The sequence below is a fragment of the Podarcis filfolensis genome (assembly GCF_964270895.1).
Source record: "Podarcis filfolensis genome assembly, chromosome: 9".
Lineage (NCBI taxonomy): Eukaryota > Metazoa > Chordata > Lepidosauria > Squamata > Lacertidae > Podarcis > Podarcis filfolensis.
The window spans coordinates 53,507,922-53,532,193 of NC_139610.1; the positions used below are offsets into that span (position 1 = coordinate 53,507,922).

The following is a 24,272-nucleotide window of genomic DNA, read 5'->3' on the forward strand; positions in this document are numbered from 1 at the left end:
TCACGCGCTTCCGTTTTACGACGCGTAGCCAACCATAGAGACGCTTTGTTTCTCCGAGGAACGACGAGCCCCTAGGCGAAGCGAGGCAGGCGAATTGACGGGCGCCCGGAGCTCCGCAAGGCGCAGGTTGTGTCGTGGAATATTATTACCTTACGGATTATCTCACGGAGTGTGTGTTCGTGTGCAGCAGAAACACACACACAGAGAGAAAATTGCAGTATTTTATAAAATTTGCAGTATTTTGCACAGTTCGGACGTCACCGGCGGCAGCAGAAGCCGCACCTTGTAATAAATCATATTGCGGAAAAAATGAACGCCGTGTCTGTTTTCGTAATTCGCTTGTTTCCACATTACTGTGTTGTTTGCATGCACCTGATGGAAGCTGTTGTCGCAATACGTTTGTGTTGCTACAACGGTGGGACGCGAAACTTCCAATGTGAACTTTTTTGTCAACTGCTGCGGACAAAATGTATGTCTGTATCCTTGATCAGAGCCGGTTGGGGCTGATAGGAGTCGTAGTCCAAAACATCTGATGAATCAGGTTCCAGGGAAAAACAATTTTTTGATAGAATTTTCCCTCAATCTTTTGGTGTTTCCTTATGTATCATATAATAAATCAAATTATTATAACAGTAAGAATAAAAATGTCTATTGTAGCTGTGGGCATTCTTATGGAAATATCTAAACATGCTTATTCACTTTATTTTGAATTTTACATGCAAGAATTGTTTCCAAACTAGCGTTTTGAATGCTAGTTATTAAGAAGCTTCCTTGACACTGCATTTGATTACTGGGAATTTGTTGGACGGAAACAACAGAAAAGTTTTTATACGTCGCATACATTACTAAATCAGGCAAAGTGCGGGAAATACCTGCAGGGCTAATTTTCTGTTTACTTCCTTGTTTCCTAATCATCAGTGATAAGAATTACTGAGAAATCAGCTACTGTGTTTTTAAAGTGAAAGAAATATGTGTATTTTAATCACACAAAGCCCAAAGTCTTCTGCACACTGATTTGAGATTAATCCCTATTGAACTGAGTGGTGCTTATTTCTAAGCAGGCATGGCCAAAACAGAACTGTTCTTTCCAAATAACTATTGGCGTACACCAAGAGAAGTTACAGAATGTAGACATGCAGACCTCCAGGGTCCCTAAACCCATGACAAAATTCCTGGACATAAGCCATTTTCTTGTATGTCTTAATGTGCCGGAACTCACCATGAACCTTGTTCTCTTAAAATGGCAATGGTGCCCACCCTCAGGTGCAGGAACTCAGTTCTGGTGAGTTCCAGCTGAAAAAAAGCCCTGACAAAGAACATTTGTTGTTCTACTCCCCCTACAACTGTTTTATGGTGTGGTCCCCCAAGTATCAGTACAGATGAAGGGATGGGGCAGGAACTGTGTGCTGTAACTTAAAGTTGGAGGTGGCCCCTGGTGGGAAGGCTTGTGTGAAGAGGTTGCCGCTACAGGCAGATGGACCAATGGACTGAGTACGGTATGTTCCTAAGAAGAAAAACTAAAACACAAACCTTCTTCCCTTGCTATTATTAAATAGAAGGATTTTTGAACTGTACAGCCCCACTATTTGTTGATTTTTAAGGGCTAGTTGATTAGCCATTCCCAGAAACTGGCACTCCCAGAGCTTAGTGCACAAATACTTTTTTCATCCGTTTGCCAAGGCATTGAGTAACTGGCCAAACACAACCTTGAAATCTTAGTCTCCTGTCAGTTAAATATGCAAATCATCCATTATCTTTTGTTCCAGAGAAGCAGGCAACTATAAAGCAGCTACATAAATAAGTGAAAGTATTAAGAAAGTTGTGTGAGAGTTATGCACAGGAGAGCACATTCCTTCAGGGATCTACCAGTCTTTTTACCTGTTTGCTTCTCTTATCGTTCTTGCAGTGAACATTGAACTGAGGTTTAAGCAGGATCTTGTCTAAGAGCTGAGAACCATCCATGCACATGGATGCTCTCGTAGTTATTTCAGAACCATCTTTTTAAATATTTGCTAATGGTTAAAAATTAAACACAGAGCAAAAATCTGAGACGGGAAATTTTAGGGAAACAAAATATTCTAAATACGGACAGAAACTCTTCACCATGAAATCATTATCCGCTCTCGTGTTTATTTCATGCTTACCACTTGGAATTTTTCAACAAAAGGTAAGGATTTTTTTTTTTAATGGTTGGCATTGTAAGAAACATGTTTTATTGGTAATACTTTAAGGCTTGTGTTTATTTTATTTTTTAATGTACTTAGCATGCATCTGAAGGAAGTGTGAAAATAACAAATCAACTTCTGTTGCTGAATAGTATTTGTTTTTTAGGACAATACATATCTGATAGAAGAATGTGTAAACAATGGCTACACTCAGAATTCTTGCGAGAAAGTGTTTTGCCAGCCATGGCAGAGGTGTGTGGATGGCTCCTGTTTCTGTAAGCTACCTTACCAATGCCCCAAAAACGGAACCTTGGTTTGTTCTACTGAGAAGAGGACTTTAAATTACTGCCAGCTAAAGAGCTTGGAATGTCAACGTAAAAAGAGCAGATTTATGAACAGAGGAAGATGTAGCTCTCAAGGTAATATGTTTCATTTTCTTCTTCTGAATTGATTGTTGATCCTGATAAAGACCAAGCTTTAAGGGTGGGGTGCAGACATGTGCCGACATTGATGTCTGCCTGTAATTCTGTTATACTTACACAGTTTTGGTGGTATCCAACTGTGGCTTTGCCTTAGCACATAGTGCTTCCACTTGCAAAAGTTGGAGCACTTGATTTCCACCAAACCACCACCACCACATTAACCCACTACTACCCACCCCAGGGATAGCCCATTGTTATTTACTGTTGTTAAGTGTCTTTTGAGTTATTTTTGTAAAAAAGAAAAACAATGAGTAATTTTAATATAATAATTTAAATGTGCATTATGTATATGCAGTCAAATACACAGGCAGAACAATCCTAGACTCGTATAACAGCTCTTGACACTCTAGGCCTACCTGTAAAATGTTGCACATTGTCATTCCAAAAGCACAGAGTATTTTCTATCATGCCTTATCACTCTCCCTCCACTGCATTTACTAGTCATATGCACAAAAAGCAGCAGAGAGTCTCGCTTGCTTTCCGCTCAGAGTCCACTGCTCAAAGACTGGCTTAGTGACATTCCAGGCTCTTTAAAATAAACACGCCCTGTAAATGGGGAAAAAACCCTGAGCTTTTTGTTTCTATATAAAACATCCAGCCATTTCCTGGTATGCATTTGTGTGAATTGTTGTAGAAATTCAAATCTGGCATCCCAGAGAGGAACCAAATTGACAAAGAATGTGCCATTTGATTAAATAATACAGTACCCGCCTTCCCATTCAAGGTTAATTTATCCTTTCACTTATTTTAACTCCACCCTTCAGACAAACAATGCCAACTGAACTATACACATGGTGCCTTGCATACAACAAAGTGAGTTTTGTCCACATTGCTGTCTTTTGTAAACCTTACAGACCTAAACATTAGCAGATTTTGCTTTGCTTTCTAGAGACTTTTCAAGTTTCGTTGAAGCCTGAAAATGCAACATCAGCAGGAATTATCCAAGTTGAAGTGAATCAATCCCCAAAGACACCTGTGTGTGGATCTTCTTGGGGTATGAATGAAGCAAATGTGGCCTGCAGACATCTTGGTTTTCCAGAGTAAGATTCTGGGGTGGAATGGAGAGCTGCTTATATGTATAAAATGTTACTTAAATAAATCTTAAGAAAAACTCTACATTACAGTGGTACCTCAGGTTAAGTACTTACCGTATTTTTTGCTCTATAAGACGCACCAGACAACAAGACGCACCTAGTTTTTGGAAGAGGAAAACAAGAAAAAAAATATTCTGTATCTCAGAAGCCAGAACAGCAAGAGGGATCGCTGCGCAGTGAAAGCAGCAATCCCTCTTGCTGTTCTGGCTTCTGGGATAGCCGCACAGCCTGCATTCGCTCCATAAGACGCACACACATTTCCCCTTACTTTTTAGGAGGGAAAAAGTGAGTCTTATAGAGCAAAAAATACGGTAATTCATTCCGGAGGTCCGTTCTTAACCTGAAACTGTTCTTAACCTGAAGCACCACTTTAGCTAATGGGGCATCCTGCTGCTGTCGCGCCGCCGGAGCCCGATTTCTGTTCTTACCCTGAAGCAAAGTTCTTAACCTGAAGCACTATTTCTGGGTTAGCAGAGTCTGTAACCTGAAGCGTATGTAACCCGAGGTACCACTGTAGTGGGATCTATCTTTATGATGGATTTGAGCTGGGATGGGGAATCTGTGGCCCTGCAGGTGTTGTTGGACTCCAAGTCCCATCATGCCTGTGTTCTTTCTCATGCAAGGGTCTCAGCTGGGTGCAAGGGAGGATTTTAGCATGTGCTGAGTAAAGAGCCCAGAGACACCAGGTAGTGTATTGCTAGCTGCTAGCACCACTTCCAAATCCTGGAAGCAAAGTCAGGTCAAGCAATGCCAGTAAGTCCAGATAAGGAAGGTTTAGCAAAGCAAAGGCCAAAAAACAAACAGCCAAGGGGGATAGCTCCAAGCAGCACCTAGCTGGGATGTCAGCCAGTGCAGGCTGGATGTTGCTCCAGCAATGAGCAAATCCAGACCAAGCCTTAAATAGGATGGCTTACACAACACTGTCAAACCGATAGTTACATATGCGGTATCCGGCATGTCACTTGTTCCATGTCTCTGATACACAAAATATGAGTATGCCCGGCAGGGTGAAACAAGGTATTATTCCGCAAATCCTTGTCACGTTTAAGTTCTTTCGTCTGACACCGGCATACAACAACTATATTTTGCAAATGCACATGTTAAGATCTTTTGTACCCTTTTCTGATACCTGCATACAGCAGCTGCATACAACAACCATACTTTGCAAAGGCAGATATGGAACATTACAAAGAAAAGTTCATCTTTTGCAAGTACTGCTCCTTAAAGTTGTTACATTTGACACTTGTATTCGCTAAGACATACGTGGAACACAGAAAGCTTTTATTTGGACATTATGTTTTAAAAAACTGATTCATTTGTACATACGTGGAACACAAAAGCTTCTATTTGGACATTACGCATATAAGCACTGATCCATTTGTATTTCCTGTTCTAAATGTTGGTCCTTAATTGCTTCTACTCAATTAGATAATATGAAAAGAGTTATGTTTATATGATGTATAAAGAATTAATATAGTTAAAAACAGCAAGTTACGTTGTGGCTATGTTTGTTAAATAGGATGGCAGCTTCTTTCAGCCCTGATTAATGGAGCCCTTTCTCTTAAAGGGGCCCTGGCTGTTTACTTAGTTTACTTTGGCTATGGTTCTGTTTTGCATTCTCAGCTAGAGTCTGAAGAGAGTAATGTGGCTTCTTCAAGATGGCATCAGGTGCTCCTCTGGTGCTGGAATTCTCAAGGAGATAGGGATGCCCAAGGTGGGCTCAGAGGGCACATACTTCTCCCAGCTCTGAATTCGTAACAATTTTCCCTGAGGATGGGGAGGCAGAGCCCTGGGTCATGGTTCCCTGACCACTGGGCATGGTGGTTTTAAGTTGATGGGAGCTGGAGTCCAGCAACACATGAGAGGGTCCTAATTCCCATCTGTGGATTATGAGGTCAGGGCCATAGTTCATACAGCCAGTGCTTTTTCCCCCAGGAGGTACTCAAGAGTATGCAGTTTGAAGTAGTGGTGGTGTAGTGGTTAAGAGTGGTGGACTCATAATCTGGTGAACCGGGTTCGCGTCTCCGCTCCTCCACATGCAGCTGCTGGGTGATCTTGGGCTAGTCACACTTCTCTGAAGTCTCTCAGCCCCACTCACCGCACAGAGTGTTTGTTGTGGGGGAGGAAGGGAAAGGAGAATGTTAGCCGCTTTGAGACTCCTTTGGGTAGTGATAAAGTGGGATATCAAATCCAAACTCTTCTTCTTCTTCTTTGAAGTAGCAGCACTTGGGAAGACCTTTCTTGAGTCCACAGAGCACTACTGAACCTTATAGAAGGTCATATTATTTGCCCATCTAGCCTGCTGTTGTCTTTTCCGTCTTGCAGTGTTTTGGGCTGCTCCCCATAAACTGGCAAAACCAAAGAGATGCTAGGTTCCTTACAGTTCAACAGCTCTATTTGTAACACACACACACTTTTAATATATAAAACATGATAATTTTATAGCAAACCAAGTTATAAAGAATGCATTTTATATTCCAAAAGTAACAAAGGGACTTTCAATTTCTAAAGGAGGGGGGGAGATTGAATCTTTTCCAATTTCTCCCCAAAGTTCTGTTTTTTCCCATGACTTCATTTTATATCTCTACTCTTCCCTTTCTGGAGTTGTTTTGGCTCCTGGCACACAAGGTGGGCTGGTTTAAAGACTGTTGCAAATATGTTTTTTTTCCTATTTCCCATCGGGTAAGTCCTGTATGAGTAATATGTGTGGTCCAGGACCAATGATTACTTCTCTTCTTCTTTCTTGCATTGCTCAGAGGGGCTGATCGTACAGACACTGTTGACCCAGAAGAAGACTCTGATTCAATGGAGTGCCTTAAGGCAAGATGCAGAGGAACAGAGACCAGCCTAGCAGAATGTACTTTAACTAGAGTGAATAAAACTAATGAGAAAGTGGCAAAAGTGGCGTGTCATACAACACACAGAGGTTGGTAAAATAAGTTTTATTGGGGGGGATTGTCTGTAGTAAGCCATTTCTAGCTTGATAATTAGATGGTAGAGATGACAAGTGGGACCAAGAACAAAACACTGCAATATGAAATATTCCTGTTCAGTGTGCTAGACATGCTACACTTACAAGAGACTCCATTCCATTCCATTTCTCCTCTCCTCACCATTTCACTGGCATTAACTCCCCTTGCAACAAATAACTCAGCATTCTGTGGTCACTGAACATATCACAGGGTTTCAGCATGTTGATACCTCTCTTGTGGCTACATAGCTGTTGTAACTCAGCACCTGAGTTCATCACAGTATTAGTATATGGCTTTAAATGATCTGTTGGTGCAGTCCCTCTCTCACTTTCCCTGGGGTGGCTTAAGAAAAACTAGGGTACCCTGTGTCAGGAGTTCAGCCTACACTCAAGTAGGACCCTGGCAGAGACACATGCCTGACTGGCATGTTTTCTCCCACCTGGTCGATCGTTCGGGAGCTTCATAAGCTTTCTTCAGTACGAACATCACAGCGACCGATGCCAACCGACACCGGCACACTTAGGGATCCGCAGAGTTTGCACATCATGTGCGTGACAGACCTCAGACAGCCAGTGTGGTGTAGTGGTTAAGAGCGGTAGATTCGTAATCTGGTGAACCGGGTTCACGTCTCTGCTCCTCTACATGCAGCTGCTGGGTGACCTTGGGCCAGTCTCACTTCTCTGAAGTCTCTCAGCCCCACTCACCTCACAGAGTGTTTGTTGTGGGGGAGGAAGGGAAAGGAGAATGTTAGCCGCTTTGATACTCCTTCCAGTAGTGATAAAGCGGGATATCAAATCCAAAATTCTTCTCTTCAGTAACTCAGCATTTTGGCTAATCTACTTTATTTACATATAAACACACACAGAGCACTGCAACATGGCTCCCTCTCTCTCCAGCATCAGACAGCCAAGAGAAAAAGAACAAAGGACAATAGTCCCACTTCACGGACCATAGTAACACAAACATCCTGTCTCCGTCACTTCCCACTTTGTGGAGTCAAAACGTATACCGTCATGTGATAGACAAAAATCCCATGACTGCAATCATGGAGCAGGAATTCTAACACCCTGAGGCAACAAAGCCCAGGCTAGGAATCCTATGCCATCAGGCCCAGAAGAGACTTTTGGCATGGCAGGACACTTTTGCTTTATGTCTTACACCATTTCATAGAATAGAATCTTAGAACCATAGAGTTGGAAGGGACCACAAGGGTCATCTAGTCCAGCCCCCTGCAATGCAAAAATCTTTTGCGCAATGTGGGGCTTGAACCTGCAACCCTGAAGTAGTCTCATGCTCTACTTTTTTAAAAAAGGTAAACCAGCTTGGGAGCCTTGGCAGAAAGGCATTGTATAAATGCAGTCACTCAGTCAATATGATAGAAAGGTTGCCTCTTAATTACTGCTGCTGTTGCTGCATATTTAGTCAAACTACACTGTGGATTCTTTTTTTTAAAATAATTTTTATTAACAGACCAATCAAATCAAATCACATAAATTCCAAATTACAAAGCCGAATTTTAAATTTTTTGTTGGGGGTACCCATATTTCAAGTTCTGAAAGGGATCCAATCTTCTTGTTGTTGCTGCTGCTTTAATGTCCACAAATCTGTCCAAATAGTGTTCACCATTCTATCCAATCCTTTCTTGTTATTTTCCACATCTCTTCTTGTTATTTTCATATATTTTTCCTTTCTCTTTGTGACCTCTGATAGTCTCCACAAGCGGGTTGAAACAAATTGTAATCCTTTGTGGGTTTTTGCTCGTTAATCTTCACAGATCTGTCACTCCCTTTCTCAGTCCTCTGAGGAGGTTCTGCCAGTCCATAGCTTCCTCCTCCCGATCATCAATCTTTCGACAGAACCTGCCAAGATGGCGACTCCCTTTTTATTACTGCGTCATTCCAAGAGCCTTTGTTCTTTTCTCGATCTCCATAAGCCAAACTTTTGGTTAATAATTCATTTCCACACAGTTTTTAATCATCCTGCTTAGGTCAGTTATGCGACGGTTCTTTCTTGGGGAGGGGTTATTGGTTAATCACATAGAAGAAAAGAAAAAAGTCCCCCCCCCCCCATCCAGTCCCGCTCTGACATACCGAACCTTTGATGTATCTTCTTCAGATATATTCCTGTTAAATCCAACCCGTCGCTCTACTTTCACAGAGGTCACTTCAATTAGCAGTCTTCACTCCCGTTCTTCACTTGAAATATGTGCATTTGCTTCTCTCTCTCATTGTTTATTTTGAGTTGCTGCAACTAGTGCGCGATCAGAGACAGCGTCCGGGAGAGCCGGACCCACACAAGGGCTTTGTGCCTATTGCCCTCACCCCCTTCTTTCGAATCCGGGGGTGATTTATGGCCACAGCAGGCAAGGGAGTGTTTCCCATATCCTTGGGGCAACAAGGGAGGCTGCATACTCCCATATCAGCCACTTAATTACCTCGTGTGAGCCGGAGAGATGTTATTGTCGGCCATCTTCCAATGCGCCCCTATCGGCCCCTACACTGTGGATTCTTTGAGACAATGCAGTCAGTGTGCACAGTCAGTTGCGTTACCTGAAGACATGCTGCTGTGTTTTTAGGTTCTTAATGGTCGTGTTTGTTTTAGCTAGTTTTAATGTTAGTTGCTTTGGGTCACTGTTGCAAGGAAAGTGACTAAATAATAATCATCATGAATAAAGTCAGGTGACAGGTCCCACTCAATTTTCGAAGTGAACCCCGTCCCCCAGGGCCAGCCAGATCCTGTTCATAGCTGTCAACTTTTCCCCTTTTTAAAGGGAAATCCTATTTGGAATAAGGGAATTTACCTTTAAAAAAGGGAAGTGTTGACAGCTATGATCCTGTTCCCCTCCCCACAACATACAGTTTTAAATCTCTTTTTTGTTTTTTAAATCCTTGTGAATGCTATGCTGAATTCATCTTTTTGTTTGCTGTCTCGGATTTGTCACTGATGGAAAGGAAACATAGAAATGCTCTTAATAATTAAACCAGAGGCAGATAATTATGCTGAACACAATAGTTTCATGCCTTCAGCTGCTGTGCACCCATCCCAGCAAACAATCCTATGGATTTCTATACAGTATTTCCTTTTCTGCTGTAGAATATCTAATCAAAACATTATTTCTTTCTCATCCCACTTGACAGAATGTTTGCCAAAAGAATTCCGTTGTGTCAATAGAAAATGCATCCCTCTCTTTAAGACATGCAATGGCGTCAATGACTGTGGAGACTTAAGTGATGAAGTATGTTGCAAAGGTATGCTCTATACTATGTAATCATTCTTTTTGTGTGTGTGTATTATCAGTCATATACACACAAATGGTTCTGAAAGATGCTTTAAAGCTATATGTTTGTCAAACAAATGCTTGTAAACATCATTGCTCTAAACTCTGCTTAAGAGCAAAAGGTTAAAAGTTTCAAGTCATATTTCTTCAGTCATGTTAGGTGTCAGTTAGATTTATATACCAACTTTAACTCAAAATTCCCCAAGGTGGCTTATAACAAAGCAAACTAAAGCTTCACCAATCAAAATCAATGGATCAGAAGTAAATCAATGGATCAGAAGTAAAAACAGTACTATGAACATATGGGGTGGGGGTGTTTTCATTGCTCCCCAAAAGGAGAGAATAGCATTCAACTTTATACACACAAAGGAGCAGAAAAGCTGGAATATTTCAAAGTTACATTGCTGAATTTTTAAAAATAACTGAATAGTTCAATCGGTAGAGCATGAGACTCTTAATCTCAGGGTTGTGCAAAAAGATTCCTGCATTTCAGGGGGTTGGGTTATTCGATGGCCCTCGTATGTAATATCAGTGTTCAATTGCTATTTAATTATTGTTTTTTCCCTATGGTGTGACAGGTTCTTATTCTTATATGTAAGCTTCCTTGAGTCCTGTCACAGAAAAAGGCAGGAAATAAATATCATTGTGATGCTGTGAAACTTGATATGTCCATTTGCAGATGACATAGTTTTGACGTTACAGGAGCCAGAATCTAGTACTAAAAGAGTTTTAGAATTAATTCAAGAATTTGGTCAGGTGGCAGGATTTAAACTGAATAAGACCAAAACTAAGGTTTTAGAGAAAAATATGACATTGTTTGAAAAAGAGAAATTTCAGAATGAAACAGGTTTATCAGTGGTGAGGAAGGTGAAATATCTGGGGATTAACATGACATCTAAAAATGGGAACTTATTCAAAAATAATTATGAGAAATGCTGGTTAGAAGTGAAAAAAGATCTCGAAATATGGTCAAATTTGAAGCTTTCCTTGATGGGTTGAATAGCAGCTATAAAGATGAATGTATTGCCTAAAATGTTGTTTTTGTTTCAAACACTACAAATTGTGGACAAGATGGAATGTTTTAAGAAGTGGCAGAAATATATTTCTAAATTTGTCTGGCAGGGCAAGAAGCCTAGGATAAAATATAAGATTTTAACTGATGCAAAAGAAAGGGGTGGCTTCGCCCTGCCAGACTTCAGACTCTATTATGAGTCAGCAGCATTCTGCTGGTTGAAAGACTGGCTGCTTCTTGAAAACACAGACATTTTGGATTTAGAAGGTTTTAACAATGTTTTTGGATGGCATGCATATTTGTGGTATGACAAGGTTAAAGCTCATAAAGCGTTTAAGAATCACATGGTTAGGAGATCTTTGTTTAATGTTTGGACCAGATATAAGGATTTACTGGAAAACAAAACCCCAAGGTGGTTGTCACCAATGGAAGCGAAAGCTCAGAAAAAACTCAATATGGAGGCCAGTTGGCCAAAATATTGGGAAATTTTGGAGCAAGAAGGAGATAGACTGAAATTGCAGAGTTTTGAGAAATTAAAAAACAAAGTCCGAGACTGGTTACATTATTTTCAGATAAGGGAGGCATACAATTTGGACAGGAAAATTGGCTTCCAGGTGGAAAAATCTAAATTAGAAACAGAAGTGCTAGAACCTAAAACTAAAATCATGTCAAAAATGTATAACTTGCTGCTGAAATGGAATACACAGGATGAAACGGTTAAGTCAGCTATGATTAAATGGGCACAAGATCTTGGACATAACATCATGTTTGCTGATTGGGAACAGTTATGGACCACAGGTATGAAATTCACGGCATGTAATGCCTTAAGAGAGAATATTATGAAAATGATATACAGGTGGTACATAACCCCAGTCAAGCTCGCAAAAATATATCACTTGCCCAATAATAAATGCTGGAAATGTAAGGAAGTTGAAGGTACATTTTTTCACCTATGGTGGACGTGCCCAAAGATTAAGGCCTTCTGGGAAATGATTTATAATGAAATGAAAAAGATACTTAAGTATACCTTCCTGAAAAAACCAGAGGCTTTTCTCTTGGGCATAGTCGGCCATTTGGTGCCAAAGAAAGACAGAATTTTCTTTATGTACGCTACAACGGCAGCAAGAATACTTATAGCAAAGCACTGGAAGACTCAGGATCTACCCACTCTGGAAGAATGGCAGATGAAGTTGATTGACTGTATGGGACTGGCAGAAATGATCGGCAGAATCCGCGACCAGGGAGAAAAGTCAGCAGAAGAAGATTGGAAGAAATTTAAGGATTATTTACAGAAATATTATAAAATTAATGAATTTTGAAAAGATGTTGGTTTGAACTTTGGTGGGGACTAGCTGTTATGATAAAGATAATGGGGATTATAATGGTTTATGTTATTAAATTTTAAAAAAGCTGAATGGAAAATAAGGTTTTATTTTAAAAGGAAATTTAAGAGATTAGGATCTGCTGAATTAATAAGGTGAACTAGAGAACAAGAAGGGGAGGTATGAGGAAGTCAAAGAAATATGTGATTGAAAAACTGTTATTGAAACTGAATTGTTTTTAATATTTTTCTTTTTCTCTTTTTTTTGTAAATTTTATATAAATAAATTTTATATAAAATTGGAAAATCTAATAAATATTCATTAAAAAAAAAAAACAAGGTCCCTTCCAACTCTACAATTCTTTGTGCTTAGGCCTTAAACCACTGTGCTATTGATGTACCATTTTGTGTTTTATATTCTGACTGATCTCTTTCCGATAGCATGTAGGGGGAAAAGCTTCCACTGTCATTCAGATGTGTGTATTCCAAGAAAATACGTCTGTAACAACGAAGTGGACTGTTTAACAGGAGAAGATGAGACTCGCTCACAGTGTAAGAGTATACCTTTCTATTTATTTGTGGCTGCATTCGGACAATAATCCCACACCCCCCCCCACACACATACCATGTAATGGGTTTGGATAAGCTTAGAACATTCTAGCTAGCTCAAATTGTGGTGATATCTGAGACCATTGCACAGCCCATCCTTCATGTCCACTTGTCCCTCATTAACAGACGAGCAATATCAAAACCTAAACGGAGTGCTCCCGCACAACTCACAGTACAACAATGCAGCTTGAAAGGGGGGAGGGATGCTTTCTGTAACCTAGTAGCTTACTTGATTTGAAGTTTGTGCTCCACTTACTGATATATAATTTGCAGCTGCGTTTTTGTTCATCTTATTTGTACAGCCTGCCCCATCCAAAGAGGTTGTTGTAGCTAAAAAAACAGAAAACAGCTCAAGAAAATGAGCATCATTCATTTCAATGGGGCTCATAAAGGCAATGCTTTCTGTTTATTTAACAAAAATATATACCTCTCTATTGTAAAAAGAACCCCTAAACAATTTACAAAAACGAAACGAAACATAAATGGCGGTATTGTCAATAAAAGGCAGCTGAAAACAGCTATTTTTAAAAGTTCAAAATATAATTAAAATTAACAGTAAGCTAAAAACACATGTCACCTTCCCAGGTGGATATCGCAGGTTGATTTGTACTACGGTAATTGAAAACCAAACCCTTCTCATTCTCATAGTAGAAGCAGAAGCAGTTTGCAAGCATATCTATGCATTTTCTCAACAAAGGCAATCATCCCCGTTCAATATTCTGCATTTTCCACAAATAGATTTGTGCACAAAGCAGTCCACAGCAATAGGACATAATCATAATAATGTGATAATCGTAATGAATCATAATTTAATCACATTTTTTAAAAATGTAAACCACCTTGGGTATCATGGTAGAAAAGTGTGTATATATCTATATAAAACACAATAGAAGTTATATGATCACTGCAATGCAGCACTATCCATCCAACTATTAACAATTTCATTTAAAATTCATCAAAAAGTGAGCATGTTTCTGGTCTACATATCATGCTTGTCTAGTCACTTCACCCTGCAGAGCAAAAGGAGTGAATGGAGCCTAGGTCCATATTAAACATGATGCTAGAAAAATTAATAGCAAGTGAAGCACAAAGAGAAAGAAATCACCCCATCAGCACAACTGCTATTAGCCCTAGGAGGAAAGCTAATAGGGATTCCCAATGTCTACTTTGGCCCTTAGTCATCCGTATTACTGAGCAAGGTTCATATGTAGTTTTGAGCCACTCCCTACAATCCTTCCAATTTAGAGGTGGAGTTTAACAACATCTGCAGGACTATAGACCCTTAATATAATGGAAGCCAGTCTAATTCATTGCTTGTTGGTGGATTGGTTTTTTTCTGTGCTCACCTTTCTTATTTTATGTATATGTGCATGTTTTAAATAGGTGATAAAAAAAGAGCTGAAGAAAATGAAAACACGGGTAATTATTATATATATATTATTTTATAACTCTCTTCTTATGTTTCTCCCAGGGTTCTCTCAGGAGTGACCTGTTCTTTATAATTCAGCTTATTGGGCAGCAATAGCCCAGAAAAAAAACAGCCCATTCATGGAACCACAGTTATACAGAGCAATACAACAGTTTCCCCACAAATAAATAAACGCACTATTTGAAACTATAGTATTTGAAAAAAGAACAATGCAACCAATGGTCTCTCTGAGTCAGAAGAGAAAATGTATATATTATTGCTTGCAAATTTTGTGATCAGCCCATTTAAATGTTCCTCTGTCTATTCTCAAACTTGGGTCCTCAAATGTTGCTGTACTACAGTGCTCATCATCCTTGACCATTAGGCCATGCTAGCTGGGGCTGATGAGAGTTATAGTTTAACAACATCTGGAAATCCAAGGTTGGTAGAGGCTGCTCTTGTCTACCAAGGTGCAGAAGGCTTCCGAGTTGCTCTCTGCAATCAGCTTTAGTCCCACAATGAGAGGACAACGGCAATTGGCAACTTACAAATTGCAGCTCTACGAGAACGGACTCTGCAACCCCATGCTAATTACTCATGCATATAAGAAAATGCAATTTAAGTTGTACAGGGTGATCTACCCTATAATCTTATTTGGCTTCCCAGCTCTCTTCAAGAACTCTTCGAGAACTTCACCCCTGCAAGGCTAAACCTGGAAGGTTATACTAGCATAGCCAATGGTCAAGTCTGATGCAGGCGTTATTGGACGTCCAACATCTAGATTCTCAAACCCCAATATACAGCAAATTCATAGCATAGTGTGCATTGGTGTATGTTTTTTTCCCTGTGTACACCCTACTTATATATAATATGTGTGTATGTTTTTAATAGGCAATAGAAGAGCTCAACAAAATGCAAGAGGTAACATTTTGAGTTTTGATATTATTTCATGGACATCACTAAGTTCTTTGCAGCATGAAAATAAACATTTTCACTTGCAATTGCTGTATAGATCAAAGAGCTGTGAAGGCTCAGCTGCGGGGATCAGTTCAAAATGTTCATAGGTTTAGGGATCTGAAACTAGGTTTTCAGTTACAATAATTTAAAGTAGTTATTTTATTTCAGAAGGAACAGAAGTCGCTGAACAGTCTATGGATGAAGGTAAATACACTATATCATCATCAATAGACAATATGACAATTGCTTGGACTGATTCAGCAGTCGAGTCCTATGCATGCTTAATCATAAGTGAAGTCTGCTTTGCTCAATGGAACTTATTACATGCATTCACTAATCGCTCTTGAAAATGGGAAACTACTTCATGGAGAAGCTGCTTGTGTCAAATCATGCTTCTTGCTGAGCTTCCAATGATTTTCACCATGCTGGTTTATCGCCTCTTCTGGGGCACTTTTGACAGTGCGCTGTCAGAAATGTACTGGAAGATGCTCACATGAACAGCTGTGTAAAGCACATGAATATATGAACAGAGGATGAAGCTTTCAAAGGTACACAGGAGTATGTTGCTTAACAACCCCCTTTCCACCTTTGAAAACAACAATCAAACGAAAGAGCTGGCCTTGAAACCCCTGAGTCTTGATTCTTTTCTCAGGAAAGTGCCACGCATCAACTCCCTGAATGGAAACCTTTTAAAAAGTTGCTTACATTCACTCAACAGTCCTGATTTAAGTAGGATATCCCGGAATTACAACAGCCAATCCCGACTTCTGATTAGATCCTGGAATGTCCCATTCTTTGGTTTGGCACTCTGGTGAGAGTCAGTAGACTTGTGCCAGAGAGCCGGAATGAAAGCCGCTTGGTTTTTGGTCTCATGAGACCAAAAAAAGAGCATCCTGGTTCTGGTCCCCAAGATATTAGAGGATATATGCTTAAAGAGAATTTTTATGTAGGCTTAGGTGAATCTGCCAGTTTTGGTTTCTCATTTTTCCAATCTTCAGTACACCCAATTTCTGCATTTGTTTGCAATTTTTTTAAACAAAGGAAAAGTAGGTATAAAAAATTATACACATTTTTGGGTGCACCTCCTCTAAAATGTGCATTTTTTGCAAGCAATTATCCCTAATATGTGGGGGTTCTAGATTGCACAGGCGGCCTCCACGAGAAGGGGCAGCTCCCCAGTTCAGAAGTTCACAATCCATCTTGTGAAGGACTGGAAGAACAGGGGATGTGATGTTCCGAAGGAGGTGCGGTTTGCCAGTGCACCCGACTCTCCTTCGTTCAATTATCATCAATGCACGTATGTAATCTAAATGCCCAAAGAAGTCATAAAAATCAAACCACATGACACTGCTTATCTCTTTTGTTAAAAGAAAGAAGAAAGATCAAAACATTGTTACCCCAATTACAGTGCGGCATTGCAAACCACACGGCTACTCGACGGAAGCGAATTGTAGGTGGATTCACTGCAGGAAAGGTAAAAGGAAAATCAGGCGTAGCTAACAATACAGGCACTATACAGTGGTACCTCGGGTTACATACGCTTCAGGTTACATACGCTTCAGGTTACAGACTCCGCTAACCCAGAAATAGTACCTCAGGTTAAGAACTTTGCTTCAGGATGAGGACAGAAATCGTGCTCTGGCGGTGCGGCAGCAGCAGGAGGCCCCATTAGCTAAAGTGGTGCTTCAGGTTAAGAACAGTTTCAGGTTAAGAACAGACCTCCGGAATGAATTAAGTACTTAACCCGAGGTACCACTGTAATGTTGAGTCTGTTAAGTAATGTCAAGTCTGTGTTTTTAATGCATTTTTTAGACCTGCAGGAACGGTAACAATGGATAAAACAATCTAGAAATCTATGGTGAAGCATAAGCTTTTTGAGTATAAAGTAGGAAATCGAAGAGTTAATTTTCAGTCTTTTAAAATATTGCACAGCAATATATTTTCTCCCCTTTCCTACTTCTCAACCTTCCCTCCCTCCAATCATAAGCTAGGGAATCTGAATCGGCAGTACAGTTGAAATAAGTGAAACACTCCAGTTAAGGGCCTATCGTGGATTTTTTTGCTATAGGACATTTTAGTACATCAAATATTGTTTTTAAAAATCCAACTAGAAGTACGAACCAAAAAAGTGGAATAGACAAAAGAGCTATTTCTTTATCCAACAGGAAAAGAAGCAGCAGCACATCAAAATGCTGAACCTTTGTTTCTCTGACTTTTCCTGAAGAAAGTAGAGTAGAAACAGTAGGTTCTGAAATAAATATCTACTTTGTCAACCAACGTTGATTTTTGCTCCTACTTCTAGTTCCATCTGGAGACCACAAACATAGATAGATACAGGTAATATTGGTACGTAGTAGAACTGGTCTAGAAAAGTGTAACATCATGCCTCATGTATTTGCAGGATGAATTTCCTTGGCAAGTGGCCATTAAAGATGAGCGGACAGCAGTGAACTGCGGTGGCGTTTATATTGGGGGCTGTTGGGTTTTGACGGCTGCACACTGTGTTAGGTAAGTGGATTTGGCAACTCTCAAGTGGGAACTGCCTTGCAGCAAGAGACAGAACAAAATGAACTTTTAGGGTCTTGGACGTCTGCGGCTCCACCTATGTTACAACCATCTAGCAGTTCTATATTGACTTAATTGACATAGGTGTAGCCGGGGGGGGCGCAGGAGGGACAATCATGTAAATAAAAAAAAATATTTCCCTCCCGAAATTCTTTGAGATCTTTGGGGGAATCTCTGTTGGTAGTCCCCCATGGCTCAGACACACAGCTCATAACTAGTAGAAGCTGTACATTCAGCAGAGTGAGCTCAAGACTGTTGAACTCCCTCGCAACTGAAATTAGAGAGACACACTCTCTGTTGAACCTCAGGTTCATGACTGAAGACTTTCTTGTTCCAGCTGGCATTTTGGTTTTATTGTGATTTTTTAATTGTTTGATTGTCCCATTTTCTGTGGATTTTTTTTTAAAGAAATGCAAATAATTAAGTGGTTTTAAAAAAACAAATCTTAAAATGAATGCAATAATAAATAAATAAATAAACATGTAGCCAGGCCTCAGCTATTTTTGCTGTATCTCAGATGCAAATCAGCTTTTCTCATCTAATGGATTTCATAAAGGCACAGAAAGCTGTGCAGGAGCCTATTGCTAAAAGTGGGCGCTTGTGTATGTAATCCATTTGACTACTTGATTAATTAGCTGGGAAATTTTTCATAATCCAAAGTTTGTGTTTCTGCTTGTACTCTTTGAAACACATTTCTTCTTTGCAGAGAGAACCGTGCACATACTTATCAGGTGTGGACTGGAATGCTGAACACAGTAGTACAGGAAGGTATAATAGAAGCATTTCAAGTAGTTAAAGTAATAGTTCACGAGAAGTACAACACCAAAACATATGAAAATGACATCGCTTTGATGGAGATGAAACCCAAGGACGTGAACAGCCCAACATGTTACCCTGTGGACTCTGCACCAGTCTGTGTCCCTTGGTCAAAATACATGTTCAAAGGTGGCCACCAGTGCAAAGTGTCTGGCTGGGGACTAAATGAAGGTAAATGGAATAGGCTAATTACTTGTTTAAATTATGGTTACAATTTCCTCATCTCTTCCGGCCTCAAACTTTGCTAAGCTACAAAAGCACTTCCTTTCAACTCTTCTTTATAACAGCTCATTAAAAGCTGTTTCACTAGCATTTCCTATTGGTCTCAGCTAGTATACTGCTGAACTTGTCTCCCCTTCTTCTCCCCGCCCCCCATCCTCCATCAAGGCATAAGAAATTGCATTCCAACATTATCAAAGGGGAAAGAAAACACCTGTGAAATTCTCATGGGTGAAATCCGCAGATGGATTTGGGAGTCTCTTCAAGTTTCAGCTAGCACAGCGTGAGCTCTTTAGAGATACCTGTTGCTAACTGGTTCAGCAGTCCATATTGGCCAAGTCTTCACAACTCCTTCATTCAGTGACTTGAATGAAATTTATGTGAATTTTTTCACTTTTTAAAATTTATGTGAAATTTTTCACTTTTTTAAAAAAAAATGCAAGTTGTTTTGTCCTGCACTGCATAAGAGTCTCATCAGATACTTAAAAAATCAGATTAACCTGACCACGCTTGAAATGGGATAAGTTTATGGACGGAGAATGAAAGTACTGAATTGTGAACAATTAATAAATGGTAAAATGAAACACCAACTGTTATTTATTTCTTCTTTAGAGTTTTCAAGGCAATTTGGCCTTAAGTGGGGCTACATTTATCTAATGGAAAACTGCTCTGAAATCTATGGGAACCGGTACTTTGAAGGCATGGAATGTGCAGGTGAATATGAACTGTATCTTTTTTGACACCCATCTGGATGCAAACTCATGAGACAGTATTAAGTAAGCAGAGACGGGTCAACACATATCAGTGCCTGAGACAAAACAAACACACATATAGCTCCCCACATGAGTATTAGACTCGTAATCTGGTGAACCGGGTTCGATTCCCTGCTTCTCCACATGCAGCTGCTGGGTGACCTTGGGCTAGTCACACTTCTCTGAAGTCTCTCAGCCCCACTCACCTCACAGAGTGTTTGTTGTGGGGGAGGAAGGGAAAGGAGAATGTTAGCCGCTTTAAGACTCCTTCGGGTAGTGATAAAGTGGGACATCAAATCCAAACTCCTCCTCCTCCTCTTCTTCTTCTTCTTCTTCTTCTTCTTCTTCTTCTTCTAAGAAGTTAACAGGAGGGAATGTTGATCTGCCTGCTCCCTTCTGCCTTGGTTGTCATGCATGGCAGGGCTATGGATGCAGCCATGGCCCCATTGCTCCATGTGACTCCACTGGACTAGTAGGAGTTTGGATTGCTCCCTAAATCACCAGCATTTAAAGATATTATCCAGAATAACACCAGTTCACTGAATAATTATGTCAGTCTTTGACAAGGATCAGGCTCAATGAACTCAGGCTCTGGATATGGGGGAATTGATTAATTGTCCCAAATGGGCAAAAAACAAATGCCTGAGCTATAGACAAGATAAAAAAAACAACACCACAAAGCCATAGTCATACACACACTTTGGGCTTTCTACTCTATTTTGACTGTATCCAGTATCAATAGAATACTTTGGGAATGAACGTGCACCCATAATTGTCTTTGTTGTGGGTGAGGGCATCTGTAACAACTTACTTTGTTTTTCTCTTTTCAGGAACGCATGATGGCTCTGTGGATTCCTGTAAAGGTGACTCAGGAGGACCCTTAGTTTGTTTTGACTCTAATAATGTGGGGTATGTTTGGGGTGTTGTGAGCTGGGGTGAAAATTGTGGCGAAAAAGGACACCCTGGGGTTTATACAAAAGTGGCACATTATTTCAGTTGGATTGGCCGTCACACTGGACTGAATCTCATTTCGCGATATAACTGGTGATTTGGAATGTAAATATTACCTCTTTCTGCCTTGGCAATAACTATAGATAGGCTGCAGAACTTGTGGCTCAATCCAGCCAAAGTGAAGCATTGTCCTAGTGGTTTCAATGAGAGAAATGTATGGCATGATCAAGTTTACTCAGAAGATGTAACTTACTCCCAAGTAAATATGTGTGCAGTTGTAGCTTTAAGCTTGCTGAAAACTGTGGCAGGGATGGGGAAGGAACCTTTGGCCCTCCAGATGTTTCAGGCTCCAGTTCCCATTAGCCCCAGCCAGCATGGCCAGCAGCCAGGACTGATAGGATTTGTAGTCCATTAACATGTGGAAGGCTACTGATTTCCCATCTCTCATCTGTGAAAGTTAGAAGTGCTCAGCTCTGGCTGGATTATGCTGCGAAAGATCATCAGTTATGAGTTGTGAAATTTTGCATTTAATAAATTTTAAAGTATGTGTGCTTCTTTAAACAGTTACTGCATTTCTTTTGTACTCATTGTATATTCAAATAAAAGTGATGTATACCACCAAGGAAATGTTTGTTTTTATTGTGGGTTTTGTATTGAGATTTGCTAAGCAGGCTCCACCGTACACAAGATGGCACAATAGCTATGGACAGAGAATATTCAGGTATCTTACTGTACAGACTATTTTCAAACATTTCAAACAGTTGCAGAATCCTTAAAACTCTGAAGTCCTGTTTAGGTGCTATTTTCCCTATTGTTCAAAAAATGCATGGAGAATGGCATGGCCTTGGGCCAATAAACTTCAGGGATTTAGTTATGCAGCAGTAGCTCAGAAGAAAAATCAGAGCCTGGTTTAAGGGGAGGACCTATACTTGGATCCTGCACCCAACCTGATAAAACCCAGGGAAGTACTGTAAACTGCCCTGTGATCCTCAGATGGAAGGGTGGTATCAAAACAACAACACTGTTGTCACCACCCAGACTCAGAGGAGTAGACTTCAGACTCCTCCAATGAGCAGGAAGGCTCTGGGGAATGTTCCTCAACTAGATTATCATTATTCTAACCTTCAGAAGCCAGCAAATGCAGAACATGATTCAAGCCTTTAATATAGCTAGCTAAAGCAGCTGAGGCCACTAGAGGTGAATGGACCACAGTGAACTGCAGTTGAATTTATATCATAGCTGTCAACTTACAGATTTGAAAATAAGGGACCAGCAGCCTCGAAAATAAGGGATCAGCAGCCAAAATAAGGGATTTTGCTTAGCTTATACATAAATCCAGCACTGATGGAGCCATGCTGTTTTGCAGTTATGAAAGAGTTATGAAAGGGATGCAGAGGGGGAAATCACTACATTAAGATGCTGCACTGGTTGGAGGGTATGCTAAGCAGCACGTCGGGGCTGCCGTTGTCCTGGCGCGAGGAGTTCCATTGGCCCTTCCCCGCCCAAGAGAGAGGGAGGGAGGGAGGGAGGGAGAGTCTTGCCCACGCCGCCCGTGAGCCCGGCATGAGGCGGTTGCGGCGCCATGGCAGCCGCTGAAGCACCGCCCTTCTGCGTCCCTCCCCATCCCCTCTCTCTTCCTCTTCCCTCAGGCCGCCTCCTCAGCCGCCGCCGCCTCCGGCTTCGCCCGGCAGCACAGCGGAAGTCTCGCAAGAGAGGGGCTGCCTGCCCGCCCACTGCCACCCGTCTCCTCACAACACGCCCCTGAGGGGGAAAAGGGAGAGACGGAGATGTGGCAGCTCGTGCGCGCGCTCTCGCAGCGGAGGACCCCGAGCCACTGCTTCCCTCCCAAGCCAGGAGAGCATGAAACCCGGGAAATTTAAGACATCATCAATAAGGGACAGCAGTGGGACACGGCGCTGGGATAAGGGAGTTTCCCGCCAAATAAGGGACGGTTGACAGCTATGGTTTATATTGGGGGGGCTGTTGGGTTTTGACATCTGCACACTTTTAGGCTTGGGCAACTCTCAAATGGGAATGGTGGGCAGGTGGCCTTGCCTTGCATCAAGATACAGAACAAAGTGGCCTTTTAGGCCTTGATGCTGTATGGCTCCATCTACACTACACATTCTACCAGTTCTCCATTGTCAAACAAAGCACAACATGGGTCTATACAATATAGGCTCTATACCACCTCAAATATAGACACAGAAGCATAGGTAAAAGGAACGCGGGTGGCGCTGTGGTCTAAACCACCGAGCCTCATGGGCTTGCCGATCACAAGGTTGGCAGTTCAAATCTGCACAACGGGGTGAGCTCCCATTGCTCTGTCCCAGCTCCTGCCAACCTAGCAGTTTGAAAGCATACCAGTGCACAGAAGCAAATCTTGCTTTAAGTCTGCCACCCACACTGATCTATTAGCATATGCAGTCAGGACTCAACTATTATTGCTGTGTCTCAGATGAGTATAATCTTTCCTCATCTAATTAATTTCAGAAAGCCCCAGAAAACTGGGCAGGACACTACTGCTAAAAGTGGACACCTGTGCTTATGAAATATTTGACTATGTTTCAGATTTATACTAAGCCAAAGTTTACACATTTGCTTGCACTTTTAAAACCATTTTCTTCTTTGCACGGGGGAAAATGTGCATACTTATAAAATCTTGACTGGAGTGGTAAGCCTCTCCCCAATAGAACCATTTGCTTTAAACAGAGTAATAGTCCATGAGAACTTTGAGATACGAAAATGGCATTGCTTTCCTGGAGATGAGGCCCAAGGACAAGCCTACCAGCCCAACATGTTCTCTGTAGGACTCTGTGTCAATTCCCTGGTCACAATACATGTTCAGAGGCAGCCATCAGTGCAAAGTGTCCGGCTGGGGATTCAGTGAAGGTAATTAGAACTTACTAGCTCATTGCAATCAAGGTAGCACATGCAGTTAGAAGTTTGTGAATTAAAGGGAAAAATAAATTGTAAAGCCTGGTGACAATATCTAATGAGTTGCAGGCTGCTGAAATTTCAGCCTAGAAAGTGGTGAGGATTGTGTGGCTCGGGGGAATTAAAGAAATCAGAAACTGGCCAGACTGTGTGTGCAAGTTTATGGTTCATAGTACTTTGGACATAAAATGTTAGGAAGAACATAGACAACACCAGGGGAGGAAATTGGGCTGTTTAAGTCACCAACAGCTTCTTGGAAGGGAAAGAGTGAAATACTCATCTATTGCACTTAAATAGGGATAGTTCAGTTTCTAGAATTGTTTCACAGTCACTATGTAGTTTAAAAATGCTATCGTTTAGGGCTGACAACTTTAAATACGCACACGTATAAAAAATTTAATTTTTTTTAAAAATGCAAAAAATCATTTAAAAGAAAAGCAAAAGCCTGTTCTGTCCAGAGTTGTATTTATCGCGCATTAAATGTATACCTCCAGAATAAGGATTTAGCTCCTCCCAAACCATTTTTCTGTGTCTTTCCCCTCAGCCAGAGACTCTACCAATTGTGGTAGCTAGCCCCAAAAGAAAAATAGAAACAGCGTGGCGTGAAAAGAGCTCAGGCAAGGCGGTGGAGGCAGAACAACTACATTCGCTCATCCGTGCGCTCTCTATCCCGCGGTTGCGCCCGCAGTGGGGAGGGAAAGGTGACTTTTGTCCCCGTAATACAGGTCCGTCACC

General features: G+C 41.0%; 1 protein-coding gene across 1 annotated transcript; it reads left to right on the forward strand.

Moving 5' to 3' along the window:
- Positions 1–39: 39 nt before the first annotated feature.
- On the forward strand, positions 40–21,227 carry CFI (complement factor I). Its single transcript, XM_083571378.1, has 15 exons — positions 40–632; positions 855–2,167; positions 2,332–2,584; positions 3,537–3,687; positions 6,498–6,667; positions 9,851–9,961; positions 12,765–12,875; positions 14,316–14,351; positions 15,232–15,261; positions 15,466–15,501; positions 16,668–16,771; positions 17,699–17,805; positions 18,569–18,849; positions 19,510–19,611; positions 20,480–21,227. Exons 2-15 carry the CDS (start codon positions 2,105–2,107, stop codon positions 20,695–20,697), a joined length of 1,773 nt encoding a protein of 590 aa, XP_083427504.1. The 5' UTR covers positions 40–632; positions 855–2,104; the 3' UTR covers positions 20,698–21,227.
- The last annotated feature ends 3,045 nt before the right edge of the window (positions 21,228–24,272 follow it).

Bases quoted from the DNA above. Each gene is read 5' to 3' on its own strand.
- CFI (XM_083571378.1), top strand. From the start codon at position 2,105: ATGAAATCATTATCCGCTCTCGTGTTTATTTCATGCTTACCACTTGGA. The intron at 2,585-3,536 runs GTAATATGTTTC...TTTGCTTTCTAG, and splicing joins AGGAAGATGTAGCTCTCAAG to AGACTTTTCAAGTTTCGTTG. The intron at 19,612-20,479 runs GTGAATATGAAC...TTCTCTTTTCAG, and splicing joins TGAAGGCATGGAATGTGCAG to GAACGCATGATGGCTCTGTG.